General features: G+C 48.9%; 1 protein-coding gene across 9 annotated transcripts in view; it reads right to left on the reverse strand.

Annotated features, from left to right (window-relative positions):
* LOC119167538 (uncharacterized) overlaps window positions 1-25,032 on the reverse strand; it is a 99,590-nt gene that overhangs the window by 24,178 nt on the left and 50,380 nt on the right. For 3 of the 9 annotated variants that reach the window (XM_075890520.1, XM_037419035.2, XM_075890523.1), the window contains one exon: window positions 15,862-22,093. The exons of 5 other annotated variants lie outside the window; for them this stretch is intronic. In XM_075890520.1, coding sequence (XP_075746635.1) covers window positions 21,273-22,093 — 821 coding nt within the window. In that variant the 3' untranslated portion in view covers window positions 15,862-21,272. Of the gene's footprint in view, window positions 1-15,861; window positions 22,094-25,032 lie in introns of those variants that run through there. One more of the 9 variants, XM_075890525.1, reaches the window with a different exon arrangement.

Consider the following 25,032-nt stretch of genomic DNA (forward strand, 5'->3'; position numbering starts at 1 on the left):
TCGTTCAACATCATCTGTCGGTTCACCCCGCTGCTTAGCATGTCTGTGTTCTTTAGATGCTTCCTGACGTTTTGCTATGGCTCTCTTAACTTCATCTCACCAACTCTTGGGTTTGTGTCTTCTTTTCCGAGGTGACTTGTCACGTGTCTTAGCAAGCTCTTGCTCAAACAGTCTAATTAGGTTCGTGTATGTCCACTCTGTCTTATTATGCTCAGTGGTTACTTTCTCAATTGGTTTAGTAGCTATTTCTATTTGTCTTTCTGAACACAAATTCTTCTGTAGTTGCTCAACTTGTCTCCTTCCCCCTTTCGTTGCTCTTCCAAAACTTAGCTTGATACGTTTGTGATCACTACCCAGACTTCTAGAGCCACGTTCATCTATGTGCATTCCCCTGAGCTATCATACATGCTATGTGACATCAGTGCGTAATCTATCGTCAACTGCAGCCTTCCTACCTCCCATGTTATTTGCCTTTCACATTTCTCAGTACTGTTCCAAATGATCGAATTATGCCTTTCACACATATCCATGATCATTTTGCCTGTTGGGTCAGTATACCCATCCATATCTTCTTTGTGTGCATTCATATCTGCTAGTATAATCATCTAGCACTCTCCTCCTAATTCCTCGATGTCATTTGTTATGCACTCCACCATTCACTGGTTTTCCGCTATGAACTTTGCTTCCATTCACAAGTACACCAAACCAAGGAGTGTGATCCGCCCAGCTACTTTCTCTCTTAACCATAAACTTTCCCTGCATTCTTACTTGACTCTTTGCCAGCCCATATTTATGTATAAATTCCCCAATTTCACCCTTCCCTTTCTTTTGCTGTTTTCTGTTCTATTGCAATATTTCCATAAGTAGTCCGGATTGCAAGATAGTTGCTCCAGGTCCGGAAGATGTGTCTCCACAGCCCCATATACCATCAGCTCCAGCAAAAGTAAATATTACAGCGAAAGCTGTTATAAGATCAAAACACGAGTCACGTGTGGTGCCGTACTTGTCCGCCCCTGCCGGTGTCTCTAACCAGTATCGAAAGAAAAAAAAACTCTGCTCTTCTATCTCTTCCCACTTTAACCTATTCCTACCACCCTGCATGTTAAAATACTCTAAGTCTGATTTAGCTCGGCCCTTGTGCTTACGTCAATTTCTTCTCCCACAGACCCCACGTGGCTTGAATATTGGAGCCTCTTTAAAATCGTCTTTGGCTACACTGTTGGCCTCAGGGCTCTGGGTCACCCTAAAAAAGCTGTGGCTTGACGACACATCCTATTACCAACCCTCCTGCCATGGCACCACTGTATTGAATGCTATTCTGTGCAAAGGGACGAGCGCCGGGCTCTCAAATGTCATGGTTCACCTCCGTTATGCTGTATCCGAGCTGCCGGGTAATACCCCTCATGACACAGTTGGCCTCCACTACCCTCCTTTCAATCCCAAGTGACTGCCCCAGACCTCTGGGACTATGCATATGGTCACATGCACACTCCCAGAGGCCTCTTGGAGTTTACCCACCCCAAAATCTGCTTCCATCTAGCGGCCACTTTATGCGTTTTAACCATGTTGAAGGCTAAGCGCACTGCACGCATGTACGCTCGGAGTGCAAGTGTCAACTTGTGGCGACTATTATGAACGGTACTGCCTTATGCTCTGTATTGCTCATTTAGGAGAATAGGTATGGTGAAAAAGCTTTGCAGGAAACTAGCATTGACGCTATTAAATTTCCTCATACTAATGCTCTGTTGCTTTATCCAACTGCTCTTTACAACTATTTAATGTTGTGTTAACATTCGTATTTCTAATAGATGTTGTATATGACAGCATTGGTGCTCATCAGAGAGCATTCTTTCACGCCGTGCTGGACAAACAGACCATGTACGAGCTTCAAATTAAAGCTGCATTATAGCTACTATAGCACACGCACGCATGCTGCTGTTGATGACATTACTTTGCCTATTACATTGCGACAACTATTACAAGTTGGACAGGCAGCTCATGCACATTGTTTTGTTGTTGTTCTCAGTGGACATTCTTTATTGGAAGGTAAAAAAAAAAAAATCCTCAGCCCGCACTATAAACATACAACAGGCGGTCTGTTCTCCGTGGACAGACCTATCAAGCTGAAACATGTAGTTCGTAGTTATTTCCAGATCGGGAAGTTTAACATATTAAGGTCTTGAATTCTGTGCCCGCATATCGCTTCCTTAATCCTATTGTTCAACCATTTCATGTGCCTTGGTGCGAAATTTAACACAACAATCCTCACTTCGCCACCCCAAGTTTTTTCATTCATATCCCAAAGAGAGGAAATATAAGGTTCTTCCAAAAGCTGATGCCGCTTCTGAAAATGGGAACAAAGGTTTATCGCAGTGCTCTCCCTCCCAAAATGTCAATGTATGGGTCCGATTTCGCACCCCACCCCTGCTCAAGTGACTGAAGAAACTCCCCCCTCCCACCAAATCACCCATGCGCGCCTATGCACAAATGCTTTAACTCTGAGACATTTTTTGTACACAACTGAAAATCGCTGTTCTGGAAGTGTAGTACGTACAACTGCAGGTGCATTATCATTGGTTACACGCTCCTGTGCAGAACCAACGAGCCAAGCTGCTTTGCTGTAATGGCTTGAAATACTAAGGCGCCAGTGTGCCCTAAATGCGACGATGTGAATTATAGGCATGTCTTGTTATCTACGAGCACATGTCTCAACAATACTGCATAAAATGCCATCAAATGGGCATTGACTTTTTTGAGCCACAAACACTTGTTAATTTCCCACATGTGTGAGGTGCTAACTTTTGTTAAATAATAATTAAGAGGTATTCTATAAAAACTTATATCGGTGACAGAATTTATATTGCAGAAAACAAGAACACAGTTTTACATCCAATTAGATGCACAATACATCAGAATATAGGCTGACCCTTATAAAATGTGCTTTGAAATGCGTATTTTTTACTGTCATCGGTATGCCTTAATGTCGCTTACTAATGCATCTTCCTAATCATCCTACGCTACACATAGATATTCATATAGTTCATGCTTTGTAGGCTATGCTGAAAATGGACATAAGTACTATAAACTAGTGTGTTGTGGTCACGCTCAGCGACGGCAGATCTACACGAGGATCGGTGATGAACCGCTATTTTCGTTCTCACATCGAGCAAGTTATTAAAACATATTTACGGTGAATGCCACAATCAGGCAACCCCAGAAATGTGTACAGGTCCTTACAAGCTCATCTAGCAATTTTATGCACTGATTGGTTACTATGAAAAGCAGACGCAAGCAAGACATTATGGCAGCAATATGATTCTAATACATGCAAGCCTCACACATAGCGTTGAATCTGTAATCAACAGAAGGCAGCAATTTTGCATAAGGTCTGTTGTAGCATCTCTTCACTAAACTTTTGCGGCAACATGTTCACAAAGCAAAATGCTGTGTAGGCAGTTGTAAGGTGCTCGGGTAGATGGTACTGCCGCCTTGGGAGTATGTCACGCGTGTTCTGACAGAGGGGAACTCAGTCAGGCTTGGACTGGGGATCCGGAGTGAAGCTATGCTCGGTGTCTCCATCACTGCTCTCTCAATGTAACTATGCGTAATAAACCCTGTTATGTTGATACACAACAACTGGCGACGGGGATGGGATAGCATCGGACCTGGAGGAAAGCCGAAGCGAAGACATCATATAGTGATGCGCGCAGGCAAGTGAATTTACGGCCAGTGGAGTGAAGCACGTCTTTCCCGCGCAAACATGACGACGTTCGGTCGAATCGAGGAGTATGACAGCAAAGAGCCATGGCCATCCCACACAGAGCGGCTCGATATGTTCTTTAACGCTAACGGCATCGAGGACGATGAAAAAAAGAATATATTACTGCCAACAGTCGGCACCAGTACGTACGCAACACTTCGCAGTCTGTTGGCTCCCGATCAGCCCAAGCAGAAAGCGTTCAAAGAACTTAAGTCAATGCTCAACAGCCACTTCAGCCCCGTGCCTTTGGAGATGGCCGAAAGCTTCCGTTTTCACTCCAGGGTTCAACTCGAGAACAAAAGCGTCGCAGAGTTTGTCGCCGAGCTCCGACAAATTGCAGAACATTGAAATTTCGGCACAGCGCTGAACCGGATGTTGAGGGACAGACTTGTGTGTGGAATTCGCGACAGAGGCGTGCAACAGCTGTTGTTAGTTGAGAAAAACCTCACTCTGGACAAAGCCGTAGAAGTTGCAAGAATGGCAGAGGCGGCAGAACTCAACGCAAGCGAACTGCGCAAGGGCCACTCGACAGGCCCGCTTCTCCTGCTCAAGAAGGCTCGGCGAACCACCTCAAGTTCAAGAAAAGGCACATGCGCCCTCCCAAGGGTCATAAGGCGCAAGAATTGAATCCGAGAGGCAAACCCAAGGCTGGACACCACGAGAAGTTCAAGCCGTGTGTACGCTGTGGATCCTGCGATCACAGGCCTCTAGAGTGCAAACATATAAACACGTGGTGCTACCAGTGCGACAAAGTGAGTCACTTGGCAAGCTGCTGTCTGTCTAGTGCTGACAAGGGAAAGTCGCAGCGTGGCTCTCAGGTGAACACCGTGCAATCTGCAGACAAGCCACCTAAGTACTACCTGCATTCTCTGCGAACGCAGTCATTCTTGAAGCCCATTACGATGACATTCAGTGTCAATGGTGTGCCATTGGAAATAGAGTTAGACTCAGGCTCCCCAGTTTCCATAATCTCGAAGGACACCTACCTGCAGCACCAAGGAGCTTTGTCCGAGCTTTTGCAGACAGACATCAAGCTCAACTGTATACGGAGAACCATACTGGTGCAGGGAACGCTGTTTGTTGATGTACGTCTAGGCGAAACTGCAAGTCAGCAGTCACTGCTTGTGGTAGCTTGCAAGAGTCCCAGTCTATGCGGTAGAGATTAGCTTGCAACCTTCAATCTTCTGCCACGTCAAGTAAAGGCAACGCAGATGGATACTACCACACAAGAGATCGTACGGGCTATGCTCTTGGAATTTCAAGACATTTTCAAACCGGGCTGTGGGACGCTAATAGGACCACCAGTGCACGTCCAGGTTCGACCTGACGCGCAACCACGGTACTACAGGCCTCGTTCAGTGCCGTACGCACTTTGAGTCAAGGTTGAAGAAGAACTTCTGCGAATGAAACATGAAAACATCATCACACCAGTTGACCATTCCGATTGGGCTTCATCAATAGTGCCGGTTTTAAAAGCAGATGGGCAAAGTGTCAGGATCTGTGGCGACTATAAGATTGGAGTCAATCCCGCAGTGGTGAAAACACAGTACCCATTACCTAAAGTGGAAGACATATTTGCATCATTGCAAGGTGGGGCCAAGTTTTCAAAACTGGATTTTTGTGAGGCTTATAACCAAATCTTAGTTGATGAAGAGACCAGCAAGCTACTAGGTCATCAACACGCACAGAGGCCTCTTTGCCTACAATTGCCTCGCATACGACGTATCCTCGGCCCCTGCCCTCTTTCAAAGAAGAATGGAAGAAATACTTCGTGACCTTCCTGGCACGTCCATATACCTAGACGATGTCTTGGTAACTGGCAGAACGAATGATGAGCACCTCCAGAATCTGCGCAAAGTTTTACAGAGGATCAAAGAGTCCGGGCTGACACAGAAACAGGAGAAGTGCGAATTCTTCAAATTATCCCTTATTTACTTGGGCCATGAAATCAGTGCAGCTGGTCTTCAGCCATCAAAGAAAAATGTTGAAGCCATCATGGAAGCACCCGAGCCCAAAGACGTTGGTGAGCCGAGATCCTTCATTGGACTTTTGTCATACTATGGGAAATTCCTCCCGAGCTTGTCTACGCTACTAGCACCCTTGTATGCTCTGCTTAACAAGAGCAGTCCCTCGAAATGGAAGCAAAGGTGCTGGCGCACTATGACCCATCTAAGGAATTGGTGCTCGCATGTGACGCTTCCCCTTATGGAGTTGGGGCAGTGCTTTCACACCGTGATAATGGGGTGAAGAACCCACTGGCATTTGTATCTCGCACACTCATAGCAGCTGAGCAAAATTACTCGCATCTGGAAAAGGAAGCCCTGGCCATCATCTTTGGTGTCACACGCTTCAGAGACTACTTGCTCTGTTGAAGCTTTGTCCTTATCACTGATCATAAGCCATTGGTTGGCATATTTCGTGAAGACAAAGCCATTCCTGCAATGACTGCCTCTCGCATTCAGCGTTGGGCCCTCACACTGGGAGCCTACACTTAGACGATTGAGCACCGACCAGGACGCCTCAATGCAAACGCTGATGCCATGAGTAGATTACCACTGACACGAGCTTTACACAGAGCCGCCTGAACCACCAGAACTGGTCAATGCAATCTCCAAGCTGGAAAAGCTAGCAGTGTCGGTTAAGCAACTACAGCAGTTCACCGACAGTGACCATGCCCTAAGACAAGTGCTGCAATGGGTCAGAGTTGGGTGGCCGCAGAGTTCTCCAGACAAAGCTTTCCAAGCATTCTGGCAAAGACGGGACGAGCTGAGTGTGCACAACAATCTGCTGTACTGGGGAAATCGAGTTGTGGTGCCACCTCTGCTCGGAAGCATACCTTGGAACTGCTTCATGAGGCGCACCAAGGGATCGTCGTCATGAAAGGCATGGCAAGGTCGTTGGTCTGGTGGCCAGGAATGGAAGCTGAAATAGAACGATGCGCCCCGCAATGAGCACATTGTCTACAGAACTCTCCACTATCGGCCAGGGCAGAACCAGTGCCATGGCCTGAGCCAAGAGAGTGCTGGGAGCAGATAAACTTAGATTACGCAGGCCCATTTGAAGGAAGAATGCTCCTCATAGTAGTGGGTGCCAAGTCAAAGTGGCTTGAAGCTGCCATCGTGTCAAGTGCCACAGCTGAACAAACAGTAGAGCACTTGAGGGACATTTTTGCAAGGTTTAGACTACCAAGGTGCATTGTTACCGACAACGGAACACCTTTTACTGGCAAAGCTTTCCAGGACTTTGTTTTGGGAAATGGCATTAAGCACCTGCGAACAGCTTCCTTCCCTCCAGCATCAAATGGCTTAGCTCAGCATGCTATCAGAACAGTGAAGGACAGTCTCAAAAAGACCACTGGCGGAGATCTCAAGCTCCGGCTTGCAAGATGGCTGCTTATGTGCTTATGTACCGCAGAGCACTCCCCCCCCCCCCCCCCCAAATGGAACATCACCCTCCGAGCTGATGCTAGCATATTCAATGAAAGCAGAGATGGACCTTTGCATACCCAGAAGAGGGGAAGAAGAGATGATGCCAAAATAGTCACAAACCAAGCCCAAGGAGCATGCCAAAAAGAAGAAAAATGGACCAAGATTCAAGAAAGGAGACAAGGTGACAGTTCGAAATTTCGGCAGAGGTTCCAAGTGGGTTGGGCGAAGTTGAAGAAAGGAAGGGATCTTCCATGGTAACCATTTCAACTCCCCAAGGAAAGGTTCGTCGCCACAACGACCAAGTGAAAATGCACTTGGACACTCCGGCACCAAGTCCTGCGGAGACAGCACCCACCGAGGCAAGCTGTGTAGCCAGCGCCTCGGGCAACGTAGAGGCTGCAACAGTGCTTTCAGCAAGACATTCAACCAGAGCTATTCGCAAGCCCCTACGATACCTATAAACTTTAGGAGAGAGGAGTGCGGTGTAGGCAGTTGTAAGGTGCTCGGGTAAATGGCACTGCCACCTTGGGAGTATGTCGCGCGTTCCGGCAGATGGGGACTCCGTCGGGCTTGGACTGGGGAGCCGGAGTAAAGCTGTGCTCAGTGTCTCCGTCACTGCTCTCTCTATATAACTATGTGTAATAAACCCTGTTACGTTGATACACAACACAAAAGCACGCATATTTCTCTTCATAATAATTTTGAACCTCACGACTGTTTACTAGCCATTTAAACTAAACTTTAGGTGTCACTTCTAATCAACAAACTCTGCATCCCTGCCACACCTACCTTTTTAAGGGTGGATTGTTCTTTGGGACCGAAAAGTGACAAATAAATTCATTTTTAAAAATTGACATGTTTGGCTTCTGCAAGCATTTTTCCACCCACAAATTATCACACACAAGGAAGTGGTAAGTTTTGTAAATTGTGTGTTATCAAATTTATCCAACAAATGAAAACAGAGAGTAACAATTGACAACCATCTACCGCAACTGCTTGATGTTTACTCTGGAGTACCTCAGGGATTGGTACTTGCCCCACTTTTGTTTTTAATGTTTATTAACGACATTCAATTTTTTGTTAATAATCCAGTTCAAATGCAAGTATTTCCAGACGACTGTGTTGTGTACACAGTATTACACAATTAAAACGATCAAGTTAGACTGAACAATTCATTGCAAATGATCTATTCCTGGTGCATTACTTGGGGCATGAAATTAAACACAACAAAAACTCACCTACTTTCATTCACAAATAAGACCGACCCCCTTAACTTTACATATCTTATAGGAAACACAACTATCTACAAAAGCGACCAAGTAAAATACTAAGGCGTTACTTTCTCATCAAACCTCAACTGAGAGCCACATGTTTTAACCACATGTCGTAAAGCAGAGAGGAAGCTATCCTTTCTGAAAAGAAAATTGCGCGCTGCATCATCACACCTTAAACTTAATGCATACAAAACACTAATTATACCATGTTTAGAGTACGGCAATCTTATCTGGAGTCCACATCAAAAGCACCTCATTGATAAAATAGAAAGAATACAAAGATTGGCAGTTAGATTTGTATATTCAGACTTCTCGAGGCAATCCAGTTCTGCAGGCTTGCTCGCAAGGGCAAACTTAAAACCTCTTTCTCAACGCAGAATTATTTTGTGACTGAAATTTCTTTACCAATTATATCATGGTCAATTCCACATATCACGATCTCATTACCTGCTAGACCCGCCCAAACACTCGTCACGACAGAACCATTCTAAAACTATCCACCAACTTTTCAGTCGTGTTAACGCTCACAAACATTCCCTTTTTCCGTCAGCTATCCACCATTGAAATAGACAACAATATTGTGTGCTGTAACACCATTCAATCATTTATGAACATAATACAGTGTGTTCATTTTGAATTACGAGCTGTGTGACATTGTATCTTCTTTCTTGCTATTCCGTTATGTATTTTTTCGATGCTTAGTATATAAATTTTTTGTCTCCACTCCTGCATGGGCTGTGAAAAGCCTGCAGTATCTTCAAATAAACAATATTGTCACGGTGTCGTGACGTGACCGAAGACAGGAGACTTCGTGTTGGGATTTAACTGTTTATTTGAACGAACCTGTGCCCGGTAAACGGAAAGTCCAATTACAGCAGCAGTCTCGCACAGATAGCAGTATCGGACTGATAGCGGCGAACGGAGTGCGGCCTTCGATCAACAACTGACAAGCGGCGAAGTGCGTCAGCATTTATACTCTTGCCGTCGAATGTTCCAGCGTTATCGCTGGCGACGGCGTAGGTTCCAGAACAATCTGTACCGTTCGCACAGTGGGCGTGATCTTATCGAAATGATCTACTACAGTCCGGAACCTTCTCGAAAACTGCAGGCGCGGTTCGTGCTGAGAATGGTGTGGTGTTTTGGGACGATAACAAAAACTTGGGAAATGGAACGTGGCATTGCCCCCCCCTGAAAAAAAAGGCATCGTCCCGATGCTTTAACTAAAGATGAAGGTACAATAATAATGCTAGAAAGTACAATGAATAGATTACGATACAACTATAATAAAAAAAAACACTGTTTCAGTTTGTTAACGCGCATGAAACGGCTTGAGGCGCGCGACATGTACGACTTCAGGTCGCGATCGGCGTCGTTGAGAGTTCGTGATGCCGTCGGGGACAACCTCGTAATCAAGTGGGCCAAGACGTCGAACCACCCTGTACGGTCCGAAGTACCGTCGCAGAAGCTTTTCACTTAGTCCACGTCGGCGTAACGGCGTCCACACCCAAACACGTTCACCGGGCTGGTATTCTACGAAGCGTCGTCGAAGGTTGTAACGGTGGCTGTCGGTCGTCTGTTGATTCTTGATACGGAGACGCGCAAGTTGTCAGGCTTCTTCGGCGCGTTGAAGGTACTCGCTCACATCGAGGTTTTCTTCGTCGGTGACGTTGGGTAACATGGCATCGAGCGTCGTTGCCGGGCTCCTTCCGTAGACCAATTTGTATGGCGATATCTGCGTCGTCTCCTGCACCCCCGTGTTGTATGCGAAGGTCACATACGAAAGAATGGCGTCCCACGTCTTGTGTTCAACATCGACGTACATTGACAGCATGTCGGCGATCGTCTTGTTAAGCCGCTCGGTGAGGCCGTTGGTCTGTGGGTGGTACGCTGTCGTCCGGCGGTGGTTTGTTTGGCTGTATGCCAAGATCGCTTGAGTTAAGTCGGCAGTGAATGCCGTTCCTCTGTCGGTGATAAGGACCACCGGGGCGCCGTGACGTAGGACGATATTTTCGACGAAGAACTTGGCTACCTCGGATGCACTGCCTTTTGGCAGGGCTTTTGTCTCGGCGTAGCGGGTGAGGTAGTCGGTAGCTACCACGATCCACTTGTTTCCGAAAGTCGATGTCGGGAACGGCCCCAGTAGAATCATACCAATCTGCTGGAAAGGTCGGCAAGGGGGATCAATTGGCTGCAGAAGTCCCGCTGGCCTTGTCGGCGGTGTCTTGCGTCGCTGACAGTCCCGGCATGTCCTCACATAACGAGTGACGTCGGTGGTAAGACGTGGCCAGTAGTACCTTTCTTGTATCCTCGCGAGCGTGCGAGAAACACCGAGGTGCCCTGCCGTCGGATCGTCGTGAAGGGCCTGCAGGAGTTCTGGTCGCAGAGCTGAAGGCACCACAAGGAGGTGCTTAGCTCGAAGCGGTGAAAAGTTTTCCTTTTGTAGAAGACCGTTTCGTGGAAAGAACGACGCAAGTGCACGCTTGAATACCTTCGGGACTTCGGCGGTCCTGCCTTCGAGGTATTCTATTAGGGCCTTAAGTTCCGGGTCGGCCCGCTGTCGTTCAGCGAAGTCGTCGGTAGTTATCGTTCCCAAGAAGTACTCTTCATCCGGGTCGTCGGGTAGCGGTTGGTCGACAGGCGCACGAGAGAGACAGTCGGCGTCAGAGTGTTTTTTGCCGGACTTGTAAATGACAGTAATGTCATACTCTTGAAGTCTCAGGCTCCATCGTGCGAGGCGACCTGAAGGGTCCTTCAAGGTGGCTAGCCAACACAAGGCGTGGTGGTCGCTCACAACTTTGAAGGGCCTGCCGTAGAGGTATGGGCGAAATTTCGACGTAGCCCAGATGATGGCGAGGCACTCCTTTTTTGTTGTGGAATAATTTGCTTCTGCTTTGGATAGCGATCGGCTGGCGTAACTAATAACCCTTTCAAGTCCGTCAGCCCTCTGCACAAGAACGGCGCCAAGACCTACGCTGCTTGCGTCAGTATGTATTTCTGTCTCGGCGAATTCGTCGAAATGGGCAAGTAACGGAGGCGTCTGGAGGCGATGTTTAAGCTCCTGGAAAGCGTGTTCCTGTGGCGTTTCCCACTTGAACTCCACGTCGGCCTTGGTAAGGTTAGTGAGAGGATCGGCGATGCGGGCGAAGTTTTTCACGAACCGCCTATAATAGGCGCACAGGCCCAGAAATCGGCGCACGGCTTTCTTGTCAGTGGGCGGCGGGAATTCGGCGATGGCGGCTGTTTTCCGTGGATCAGGACGAACTCCAGACTTGCTGATAACGTGCCCCAGAAACAAGAGCTCCTCATACGCGAATCTGCACTTTTCTGGCTTCAGTGTGAGTCCGGAAGTCTTGATGGCTTGAAGTACAGCTTCAAGGCGCCGAAGATGCTCGTCGAAACTCGAGGAAAACACGACGACGTCGTCCAAGTACACAAGGCAAGTCTGCCACTTCAATCCTGCCAGTACTGTATCCATAACGCGTTGAAAAGTTGCAGGCGCTGAGCAAAGGCCGAAGGGCATCACCTTAAACTCGAAGAGGCCGTCCGGTGTTATAAACGCCGTCTTCTCTCGGTCTCTTTCGTCGACTTCGATTTGCCAATAGCCAGTCTTGAGGTCCATTGACGAAAAGTACTTGGCGTTATGGAGCCGATCAAGTGCGTCGTCTATTCGTGGGAGAGGATACACGTCCTTTCTTGTGATTTAGTTCAGGCGGCGATAATCGACGCAGAAACGTAGGGTCCCATCTTTTTTCTTCACTAACACCACGGGGGATGCCCATGGATTCTTGGACGGCTGGATAATGTCATCCCGCAGCATTTTATCAACTTGTCTCTTCATGGCCTCACATTCTCGCGTCGAAACCCCGTACGGACTCTGACGGAGTGGTCTGGCATTTTCTTCGGTTATGATGCGATGTTTCGTGATTGGGGTCTGCCGAATTTTCGATGACGACGAAAAGCAATCTTCGTATTGCAGGAGCAGGGCCTTGAGCTGTTCTGGCTTATCGTTCGGTAGTCTGGGATTGACGTCGAAAGCTATGGGAGGGGCTTGGTTCCTCTGAGCAGGTTCCGCAGAATCGGCGAGGGCGAAAGCACTGGTGGCTTCGACGATTTCTTCGATGTATGCGACCGTTGTTCCTTTGTTCACATGTTTGTACTCATTGCTGAAATTCGTGAGCATAACCGTTGCTTTGCCTCCCCGCAGCACTGCTATTCCTCTTGCGATGCAAATATTTCGGGTGATTAACAGATGCTGACTGCCTTCAACGATGCCTTCCAAGTCAGGTGATTTAGGAGCGCCGACTGAAATAATGACGCTTGAGCGAGGCGGAATGGTGACTTGTTCTTCCAGCACATTCAAGGCATGGTGTCCTGACGGCGTGCGCGGTGGTAGTGCTTCTTCTGTTGATAACGTTATCGACTTTGTTTTTAGGTTGATGACAGCACCATGGAGGCATAAGAAGTCCATGCCAAGGATGACATCTCTCGAGCAACGCTGTAGGACTACGAAGACTGTAGGATAAATACGGCCGTGAATGGTGACTCTCGCTGTGCAGATTCCTGCAGGTGTTACAAGATGACCTCCGGCTGTGCGGATTTCAGGGCCTTTCCAAGCTGTCCTAACTTTCTTTAACTTCGCGGCGAACGACCCACTGATGACAGAATAGTCGGCTCCAGTATCGACGAGAGCGGTCACACTGTGGCCGTCAATAAGAACGTCGATGTCGCTAGTTCGCCGTCTCGCATTACAGTTAGGGCGTGGCGTCGGGTTACGGCTGCGTCGGCTTGATCCGCTGCTTCCATGTTGCGTCGTCAGGCCACCTCCGATAAGTGAGCTTTCGCCGTCAGGGCTTTGCCTGGTTGGCATTGTGTTCGGAAAGCTCCGTCGCGGCGTCGTCGTCGTCGAAGGATCTTCGGTAGTTCGTCGCACAGCAACCGCACCTCCACCGGTTGCTGCCCTTAGTTTCCCGGATACGGGCTAGGAGACCGGCCCCGCGTTGGACCGGAGTACTGCCGGGGGTGCGGCGACATGCGGCGGCTGGGCGACGGTGAACAGGAAGGACTTCGGGGTGTCCATTGAGTTCCTGTCAGGTAGTCGGCGATGTCACGTGGCCGTTCCCCTGGCTGCGGACGTGGTGCATCAACGGCAAAGCCACGCAGTCCCATCTGTCGGTACTGGCAACGGCGGTAAGTGTGCCCGGCCTCGCCGCAGTGGTAGCACAGTGGGCGGTGGTCAGGGGTGCGCCAAACGTCGGTTTTCCTCGGCACACTGCGCTGGCCCGCTAGTGAACGGTAGGTCGTCGGTGGGGGTGGTGGCGGCGGTGGTGTTTGGCGACGGAAGTGCGACGGGGTGGCGTTTTGGCGTGGACGGGGAGGAGCGTTGTGGCGCACTGTAGCGGCGTAGCTCATAGTTTCTGGCTCGGGCAGCGGTGTTTGGGGAATTCGAAGTGATTGCCGAACTTCTCGCACAATGTCGGTGATCGAATCCACTCGAGGGTGCGCCGAAGGCAACAGTTTGCGCAGCTCTTCCCGCACGATCGCTCGGATCGTTTCACGCAGGTTTTCGGAGTCACTGGTTTGAGCAGCAGCGCATTCTGGAGTCAGGCGACGATTATACTGTCTGGTGCGCATGTCAAGGGTTTTCTCGATGGTGGTCGCCTCGGATACAAATTCTTGGACGGTGTTCGGTGGATTCCTCATTAGTCCCGCGAAGAGCTCCTGTTTGACCCCTCGCATGATGAGGAAACGAACTTTCTTCTCCTCAGGCATGTCTGGGTCAGCGTGATGAAACAGGCGGGTCATCTCCTCTGTGAAAATTCCAACCTTCTCATTTGGTAGCTGAACCCGGGTCTCTAGTTGAGCAGCGGCCCTTTCTTTGCGAGCGACGCTCGCGAACGTTTGCAGAAATGCGCCGCAGAAGACATCCAACGTTCGGAGCGTGGACTCAAGATTCTCTAGCCAGGTCCTTGCGGTGTCTTCCAGGTAGAAGTACACACGATGGAGCTTTTCTTCGTTGTCCCAGTGGTTGAGGGTGGCCACATGGTCGTATGTTTCTAGCCAGGACTCCGGGTCTTCGAACGATGACCCATGGAAAATTGGTGGTTCCCTGGGTTGATGCATGACCATCGTGGGCTGGGATGTGGCGGTTGTCATTGTCGCTGCAGTCGCGGTCATGGCCTTGGTCTTCCGCGCCTTGTCTTCTAGAATCCCGTACTCCGGTGGTAGCCCTTGCTGTCGGCGGCTTGTTCGCTGCTCCTGGTTGGCGTCGGTGTCTTCTCCGCGACGTGGGCTGGGTTCACGGCTTGACGGTGGCGTCCGGTACATGAACGAAGCAGCACCTCCACCAAATGTCACGGGGTCGTGACGTGACCGAAGACAGGAGACTTCGTGTTGGGATTTAACTGTTTATTTGGGCGAACCTGTGCCCGGTAAACGGAAAGTCCAATTACAGCAGCAGTCTCGCACAGATAGCAGTCTCAGACTGATAGCGGCGAACGGAGCGTCGGCCTTCGATCAACAACTGACAAGCGGCGAAGCGCGTCGGCATTTATACTCTTGCCGTCGAATGTTCTAGCGTTATCGCTGGCGGCGGCGTAGGTTCCAGAACAATCTGTACCGTTCGCACAGTGGGCGTGATCTTATCGAAATGATCTACTATAGTCCGGAACCTTCTCGAAAACTGCAGGCGCGGTTTGCGCTGAGAATGGTGTGGTGTTTTGGGACGATAACAAAAACTTGGGAAATGGAACGTGGCATTATATATATATATATATATATATATAATAAACTTACAGCTGTCTACATTTGAGTCCTCAATATTTCTGCAGCTAAGGCAGGTACAATAATAAATCTTTTTGCAATGGAAATGTTTACATGTACAGAATGCAAGTATGGGAACAGAATTTAGAGCACAAACCTTGTTAACTAATTACTCTTCAAAACTGTAACACAATCCCAACTGCTTTTAAAAATGGAAAGCTCATTTTGCTGCAAAAAACCAAGATACAAAAAAAATCTCTTGCATACTTTCAACCACAAGTCATTACTATGCAAACATACCTTAAACATACTTTTTAATTAAGCACTTTTTATTGTGGCCTTAAACAATAGGGAGCAAACCTAAGTTATCTCAACAACATGAGTTACAAGAATAGTAATTACATATTCAAAATCAGCAGAAAAAGACTGCATAAGCCTGTGCAGTTTGATCAAGGTAATCGAAGAAATAAATATAAAAATGTCTAAGATGAGTCTGCCCCCTTAAAAAGAAGCCCGTACGCCCCTCACATTTACAGACGTGATACTTTTTAGCGTGAACAGGAAGAAAAAGAAGTAACTATGGCCGAGAAGAAGACAGTGCACAGGGTAAGCGCTAAAACATCTGGGATACAACACCCGCTAGCATGAGAGGAAGTTTTATTGATTCACATTTTCAGCTTCTTTTTCTGAGATGTGGCGCTTTTGCGAAAACAGTGCATTGCAGGGGACACAAGAGTAGGGACGCTACTCTGTGTGAAAGCACTCATGTCTAGCAAGGCTGTATTTCTGTAAAAACAATGCATAGCAGAGGACACAGGAAAAGGGATGCCCTCCCGTGTGTGAGTGCAAGGGTTCCCAAAGATGGCATTTCTGCATAAAAGTGCATTAATAAACTGTGAGGGTGGCCGAGAGAGGGCGTTACGTGACGGCGTCATCATCATCATCAGGACTTGGCCGAGAGAGGGCACTACTTGACGGTGTCATCATCATCATAGGGACTGGAGTGGTGGGGGTTGCGTGTGTGGGGTGCGATTTAGGGTTAGCGTGTGACAAGTGGGGGCTCGTCCGGGATGGCTTCAGGCCCGACAACAGCAGCGGACGACATGCCTAGGCTCCAAGGTCTCGTTGAAGAGCTGTTGCTGGGCACCGACGGCTCCGCCATGGAGCGCGAACGAATCGCGGCGGTCGTGCGCAATCGAGTGATGGGGACGCCGCTGCCCACGGCTCCACACGTGGGAGCATGGACTGGGATCGCTAACACTGGCGCGGTCCCTCGGTCCACCGACGACTCTGCGCCTCGGCTCGCCGCTGCGCACCTCCCCCGCTACTCCGGTGCCAGAGACTTGCAGTCGCCGGAGGAGTTTCTTGAACGTTTGGAAGACTTCTGCCTCGTGACGGGGGTCCCCGCCGATAAGGGACTGACACACGTGGTACCGGCTGCCCTCGAGGGTGGCGCGAAGTTGTGGTGGCGGTTCGTGCGCGGGTTCGACTCGTGGGAGCAATTCACTGCCGCCTTCCGCTCCGAGTTCTCGTCGATTGACGCGAAGCGTCGCCTGAAGCCGGAGCTCGAACAGCGCACGCAGCACCCGGAAGAAAATTTGAAAGAGTTTATATATGCGATCGCTATGTTTTACGACCGCATCAGGGAAGAGGTCTCCGAAGCCGAGAAGGTGCAGCGCGTACTGAGGCAGATGCACCCTCAGTTGCAAGATTTGGCGGAGGGGCATGCCTACAACGACCTCGCCGAGTTGGTGAAGGCAGCCGACGGCCTAATGGAGCGGGCTTGGCGTCGCCTCCAGTACAGACCGCCGCCACTTCCGAGCAACCAAGTAGCCAGAGATCTAGCGTTCCGCCCTAGCCAGGCCCCCGACCATCACTCACTGCCACAGCCGAACACTATGGCGACGGCGTCGTTCGCTTTGTTTGCTGCTGCCCCACCGGCACCGCCGACTTATCACTGGCCACTGCATCCAGCTGCGCTAGACCCGTCGTACTGCCGAGATTGACAGTACTCGTGCGACACAGCGCCGGCGTTCTCACCCTACGGGCCGGGACCGATGCCGCGGCAGGAGCCCGCGAGTGGAGCAATGCGTGTGCAGTGCCATCGCTGTGGTGGATTCTGCCACATATCTCGTAACTGTGCCACGGGTCGACGAATGGGGCCACCCGCTTGCTTCCGGTGCCAGCGATCGGGTCACCTGCAAGCACAGTGCCCGGGAAACCAGTGGCGGTAGCTGCTGCCCCGGCGGGCACCTACGTCAGTGCGCACCAAGTAGCGATTACAGCCGGTGGCAAAGAGTCCCTTATGGACGTCCGTATCGGGTCGTCGAAGTTTAAGGCCCTGCTAGATACAGGCTCAAGTGTAAGCTTCTTCGGACCGCACGCCGCGGCGGCGGCCCAAGCTTCTGGAGCCAAACCCAAGGCAGACGTACGCGTGCTGCGTTAGGCATCTGGCTGGTCGCAGTCAACCATGTCTCTGAAGTGCCAGATCGAGTGGGCTGCCGGTTGCCGCAGACAGCAGTATTTGTGCGTTCCTGACCTGTGCCGTGACGTTGTCCTTGGTAGGGATTTCCTGACGGTGAGTGGCATCTCTCTGCACATGTCACTTGGTGGGTGGACTGTCGGCACAAAACCACAAAGAATTGTGCCCTTTGTCAAGGCCGTTAAGGAACAGCCAGAGGCAGTGGATGATTTTGGAGACAGTCTGCGCTGCATTTTTGCTGAGGGCGATGCCAGTGTGTGTGCCAGTGTGCCAGAGACGACTGCAGCCTGCAATGTGATCATTCCCGGCCACTCGTCGGACCTAGACCCACGCATGAAACACATTTTAGAAGAGTTTAGCGAAATCTTCACCACAACTCCGGGCTGCACAACCCTGGCAGAGCATCGCATAGACACGGGAGACAACCCACCTGTTCGATGCAAACTGCGACCAGTGAATGCCAAGAAGCAGGCCATCATGGACAACTGCATTCAAGACCTGCTGGCACAGAACCTCATCCGCCCTAGCCAAAGTCAGCATGCCAGTGCTCCAGTCCTGGTTGAGAAGAAGTATGGTGGCTACCGCATGGCTGTGGATTACCGCCAGCTGAATGCACACACTAAGGTGCCAGTCTACCCCATGCCGAGGACTGATTGGTTGCTGGCACAGCTGGGACGAGCCAGGTGGTTCTCAAGTTTTGATCTTTCACAGGGTTTTTTTCAAATCCCTGTTCAAGAGCAGGATATTCCAAAGACAGCGTTCATTTGCCATCGGGGAACCTTCGAGTTCATGAGAATGCCTTTTGGAGTTGCCGGAGGTCCTGCCACGTTTCAGACCCTGATGGACCGACTACTGGAGGGAATTAATCACCAGTTTGCCATGGCGTTTCCCGATGATGTCCTGGTGTATTCGGAGACCCTAGAGGATCATCTTGAGCATATTCGGGAGGTGTTGAAGCGGATAAGTTCGGCACAGCTGACCATTAACCCAGAGAAGGTGCACATGTGCTGTCAATACCTGAAGTTCCTTGGCCATGAAATATCGCCCGGGCAGTGTAGGCCGGACAAGGAAAAAGTGCGAGCGGTGCTGGACTATCCTCAACCAACAACACTCAAACAGCTGCAGGCCTTCCTGGGACTAGCAGGCTATTTATTACAGAGGGTTCATACCTTAGTTTTCTATCACTGCACGTCCACTCACAGAACTCCTTAAGAAAAACCAACGTTGGCGGTGGGAGCTGCAGCAAGAGGAAGCCTTTAGAGCACTTAAGCAGACCCTGGCCGACGATGTTGTTGTAAACTTGCCGGACCTCAACAGACCATTCGTGGTGGAAACAGACGCCAGTGGAGTCGGCATTGCAGCGGTGCTTCTGCAGGCAGCCGAGAGTGATGCTCAACTGCGTCCAATAAGCTTCATTAGCAGGGTCCTCACTGAGGCAGAGCAGCGCTATACAGTGCAAGAATGGGAGTGTCTGGCTGTGGTGTGGGCAGTGGACAAGTTCCGACCATACCTTGAGTTCACCGAGTTTGAGGTACACTGTGATCACTCCTCACTGTCCTGGATGTTCACCACAGACCAGGCCTCACCACGTGTAAAGCGTTGGGTTTTGCGGCTGCAAGGTTTCAACTGCAGGATCGAGCACAGGCAGGGTCTTGCAAATGTGCCAGCCGACGCCTTGAGCAGAGCTCCCCTTCAGCACCAGGAAGTTCCAAGCCCGAGTCTACACGAGATGCTGTTCCCTATGGCTGTTCCAGAGCCCAGCCCACAAATCCGCTTTGAGGCAGCTGCTGTAGCATCTGAAGTGGACGACACTACTGTCTTGAATGATGCAGGGCTCCTCGCCCAGGAAGAAGAGCAGGACCCCATACTGTCAAAACTACGAACTGTGATGAAGGAAGGGAAGCTTCCGCCCACTGACAGTGATAAACCTTTGATCAAAGACCTGGCAGAGATGACCGAGATGGAAGAGAGTGGGTTGCTTGTACAGCACCGAGGGAACAGGAAAGTACCTTGGCTACCAAACCATCTCTGCAACTTGGTCCTGCGACTGTCCCATGACCACCCGATTAGCGGCCACTCCGGCTTTTTTAAGACCCTCAAACGCATCTCTCAGAATTTCGTGTGGCTTGGTATGCGCTCGGACATATCCAAGTATGTGCGATGCTGCCAGGTTTTTCAGCGCACCAAAGCCCACCGGCAGAAGCCAGAAGAACTGATGAGCAGTCAATGGGCCACTGCCCCCATGGAAAAGCTCAGCGTGGACATAATTAGGCCCTTACCTATGACGCCTCGACGCCACAAGTACCTTCTCGTGGTGATTGACAAGTTCACCAAGTTCATTGAAATTTTTCCTTACGGGCAGCAAACAGCAAGAATGTGGTGGCCTGCATGATCCAGGTTTTTTGCAGACATGGCACACCTGTCTCCATTTCAAGTGATAATGGAAAGCCGTTTGTAAGCAGGTTGTGGAAGAGCCTCCTCGAGCATTGGGGCATACAAGACCGACACACTGTTCCGTACCGCCCTGCCGGGCAAATGGCGGAGCGCCACAATGCCATTATCAAGCAGTGCCTTAGAGCTTATTGTTTCAACCACAAAGACTGGGACCAGCACATCCCTGAAATTGCCCTGGCCATGCGCACGGCTGAAAGCGTTGTCACGTGCTACACGCCTGCTTTCCTCTGTTATGGCCGGGAGCTGAGAACCCCATGGACACAGGCTGAGGCCAAAGACGACGCGGAGCCTCCTGCGACAGCATATTGTGCATTTGCTACTGAGGTCTCCAAGTGTCTGCAGAAGGTGCTTGACTTCTCCAGGACACACCAAAACCACACGTGGCGCGCCCAGAAGACTCGCTACGACCAGCACAGGCGGCCACTGACAATACAGGAGGGTGATCTCCCCGGCGTTCCGGTCCTTTTCGGGCAGTGAGACGTGTAGGACAGAATGAATTTGTTCTAGTGGACCCCAAAATGGGTCGTCGCCACGGTGTGAGACACGCAGATCAGCTGACACTCTACCATGACGCTGCAGGCGATGTGTAGTGGTGGCTTCACATTTTGAGAGGGGGAGACCTGTGAGGGTGGCCGAGAGAGGGCGTTACGTGACGGCGTCATCATCATCATCGGGACTTGGCCGAGAGAGGGCACTACGTGACGGCGTCATCATCATTATAGGGACTGAAGTGGTGGGGGTTGCGTGTGTGGGGAAGGGGGAGTTCGGGCTGGTTGGGAAGAGTGGCAAGACGTAGCGGTGTGTGGGGTGCGATTTAGGGTTAGCGCGGGACAAAACACTTTAATTACATCTGGCGTTTAAGGTCCCAAACACACAATATGATTATGAGAGACCTGATAGTGGAGGGTTCCGAAAATTTCGACGACCTAGGTTTCTTTAACGGGCACATTAGTACACGGGCCTCAAACATTTCTCTTTCCATCAAAAGTGCAGCCACTGAAGCCGGCATTCAATATCGCTACCTTTGGTTTAGCATCCAAATGCCAGAACTACTAGAACAAGGGGTGCAATGCATTGCACACGGGAGAAAGGTCGCTCCCATACACTCCTCACATTTAAGACTTGTTTCCATGATGACGGGACACGTGCATTGTGAGGTGGTATTTTTGTGAAAATGACGCATTGCAGTGGACACAGGAGTGGGGACGCTCTCCTACGTGACAACGCATATGTTTTTGAAGGGTGCCTTTCTGTAAAAACGATGCATTGCAGTGGACACAGCTAAAGGGCCGCTCTCCTGTGTGAGCTCGCATGTGCTGAACAAGGTAGTATTTAGCAGTAAATGATGCATTGCAGAGCACACATGAAAAGGGACGCTCTCCTGTGTGAATGCGGATGTGTTTCACGAGGTTAAACTTCTGGGTGAATGATGCATTGCAGTAGACACAAGAGAAGGGAGGCACTCCCGTGTGAGAGTGCATATGTGCATAAAAACTAGATTTTTGCCTAAAAGACGCATCACACAGTTCACAGGAAAAAGGACGGTCTGCTGTGTGAGTTTGCATATGAGCTACAAGGATGCGTTTCAGCGTAAATGATGCCCTGCACTGTACACAGGAAAAGGGACGCTCTTTTGTGTGAGTGCGTATGTGGCCATCGAGGGTGCTCTTCAGCGGAAAAGATGCACTACAATATGCACAGGAGAAGGGCCGCTCTCCGGTGTGGGTTCGCATGTGCGATACAAGCTTGGATTTGCAAATGAATGCAGCTGGACACAAATGGCACTGAAATGGATGCTTGCCCTTGTCTTTACAAAGGTGCCTGCTCATAGTTGACCTGTTTAGGGTCACATAGGAGCACTGCTGGCAGGAATGCAGTCGATCTCGTAGAGGTGCCGATGAAGAGGAGTGCTCCTGGGATGATAAGGACACCGGTCCTGCAAACCAAATAAGATAGCACAAATGCTTAGTGGTCATTCACTACATGGAACTTAACTGCTATAGCCCGCAACACACAATGGTTGCCCCGCTTCTAATTGAAGTAGGTGATCAAAACTAATGGTACTCTCATAATCGCAGTGCACAAACACAGCTTATTTCTGAAAACTACACTCTAGGTGCACATGATGGGTGCCAAAAAATAAAATTTGATTTTTATGCTGTTCATAAGCTCTAGCTAAACCACGGCCGCTGGATGAAAAAGCGCACGGTACAACCTGCCATGTGGGGCGGCTTTCTATGGAAGAGCGCGTATCAGCCATAAGCTCAGTTGCGACCGCTGCAGCGCCACGGGGCGGGTACGGGAGGGACGGGGAATCGAATGGCGGCGGCTCCCTCAGGGCCGCAGCAAATTAGGTGGTGTTTGTCACAACAGTGACACACTCAGTTGTCCTAATCAATGTTTTTTTTTAATTCTCATTTATCACAGCGATGACATATCGCATATTTAGTAGACTATGAGGAGGGATCTAGTTAAAAAGCTAATTGATTTTTCCTGCGCGTGCCGAGCACCTGACATTCTTTTTTGTTTTCTTTAGAACCAGCTTCCTGTTTTGAGGCTGACAGAAAAATCTACAATTCATGTAGCTGAATGATATGACACTGAATGCGTGACAAAGTCATTGTTCTATTTATGAAGATGTCTTAAACTAACATATTTTAATTTTGTGACGTTTATTCAGCACTTTCGCGTTTGCTCAGCCGGAATGCTTGACAATTATTTTTGGACACTTTACAATAGACATTCACAGTTTTTATATTCTGAAAGCGTATCAAAGAAACATAATTTCAATATTTTTCATGTTATCTGGTCCACAGTAATATGTGTGTGTGTGTGTGTGTATATATATATATATATATATATATATATATATATATACACACACATATATATACACACACACACACACGGCCGGGTCAAGTGACAACCATGCTTTTATAATGTTTACACATCGCGCAACCCCTGCCCCTGCTGCTGTAGGGCAGTCGAGTGCACGTGACGTGCCCTCGTTTGAGCGAGCACAGGTGCCAATTTGCTGACGATACATAGTAGAACAAATAAACAGTAATGGTTGACAGAACCACATGACGGAGACTGCCAGAAGACAAGCGCATTGGAGTGCTATCGGGGTCTCCAGTGCCCGTGGAGAGGCTAACATGAAAAGCCGAACGGCTGGTTTTATTGTCAATAGACACAGAAGCTAACAGTTGTGCACACAATATGGAGCAATTGTCAAGTCGTTTGACTATGCAAAATTGTAAACAAGTAAAAAAAATAAACGGAGACTGCCAGAAGACAAGCGCATTGGAGTGCTATCGGGGTCTCCAGTGCCCGTTGAGAGGCTAACATGAAAAGACTGAATGGCTGGTTTTATTGTCAATAGACACAGAAGCTAACAGTTGGGCACGCAATATGGAGCAATTGTCAAGTCGTTTGACTATGCAAAATTGTAAAGAAGTAAAAAAATAAAAATGCCAGGATCAACCCTAAATTGAGAATAAAGAAAATATTTTCACATACCTTATTATGTGTTCACTGTTTAATTAATTGCATTATCGTAAGAGCGTCGGGACGGAAAGAGACGAAAACACTCAAAAGCGCAGGAACGCAAGCAGTTGTGTTCCCATTTTGCAGCATTTCATCGCTCTTTTTTTTTCGCCTCACAGTTTTCATATTATTCACTTCATAACTGCTCGCTCGATTGCCAGCATTTGAATTACAGTCACTGAAATTTCAAAAATGCTCGAGTTCAATGTTATGAGATCGCATCCATGCAAAGCATATTTTGTGGCTGTTGTATCTGATACTGCATTGTATGAATACTAAGATGTGTTTGGAAGAAGTGAAAAGTCTTCCTTAGTTAGTGTTAAAAGAATAGTGACAACTGCAGTTGCTGAGGTTAAATATTCTAAGTGAAGTTATCAAATTTGAAGCAACATTTTCTGAAGAGACATACGCACAGTTAATATAATTAATTTAGATGCATTAGAAAAGTGTAGCTCTTCCAGATCTATTAGTTGTGATCTTGTAGGATCCGAGTAAAATGTGCTCACAATTCTTTCTTTCGCGAAAACTGATCAGTGTGCAAGGTACATTTCATCTCGAGTAAGACCGTACCAAAAATTTTCAAGGGCTGCAGGTATCTAAAAGCAAGGCCGGTAAGTACCTGGTGCGCACACGCCAGATGGATATTAAAAGAATATTTCGCGGGTCATGCAAAGATACACGCGCTCAATCGTAACTACCCCAAGCGCGCCGCAGCGGTGGTTTGGGAACTAGACCTGTCACGCCGGTTTTGGAGCACGCGGCGGACCGTACTCGTGCGCTCTTTCATCCTGTGGCCGTGCCTAAACACTCAAATGGCTCTGAATGTGCTCAAACAAATTCTAACCCATTAAACAGTTTATTGCGCTTTTTTATACATGGAACACTGCACAGCAGACGGGTCACTTTACATTCCAACACCTTAAGCATACAAAATAAAATATAAGTGAAAGAAGTTTAAATGAATCAAAGTGAAACATATAATGAAAGGAAAAAGATTATGAGAGTTACAAACGGCCTCACGGTATTGGTTCTCTGAACTACAAGGAAAGTGATGTTCAGTGCAAAAGGAACTGTTTCGTTATACTACTGCCACAGTTTATACAGTAGCCGCTGTGTTTCTATACTGCGTCAATGAAAGCATAACGATGATGGGGAAAACAATGTGATAAATGCATTACATAGTGGTACATTCTTACATAGCAAGCATTCTCACATAATTGTCAATATCTTGCACAATGAAAGCATATTAATGTCACACATTCAACTGATTATCTTAGTCACAAAAGGAAAGATGTGTACATCTAAGGGCTCGCTTTCTTTGCTAGACAC

The sequence above is a fragment of the Rhipicephalus microplus genome, chromosome 3 (assembly GCF_043290135.1).
Source record: "Rhipicephalus microplus isolate Deutch F79 chromosome 3, USDA_Rmic, whole genome shotgun sequence".
Classification (NCBI taxonomy): domain Eukaryota; kingdom Metazoa; phylum Arthropoda; class Arachnida; order Ixodida; family Ixodidae; genus Rhipicephalus; species Rhipicephalus microplus.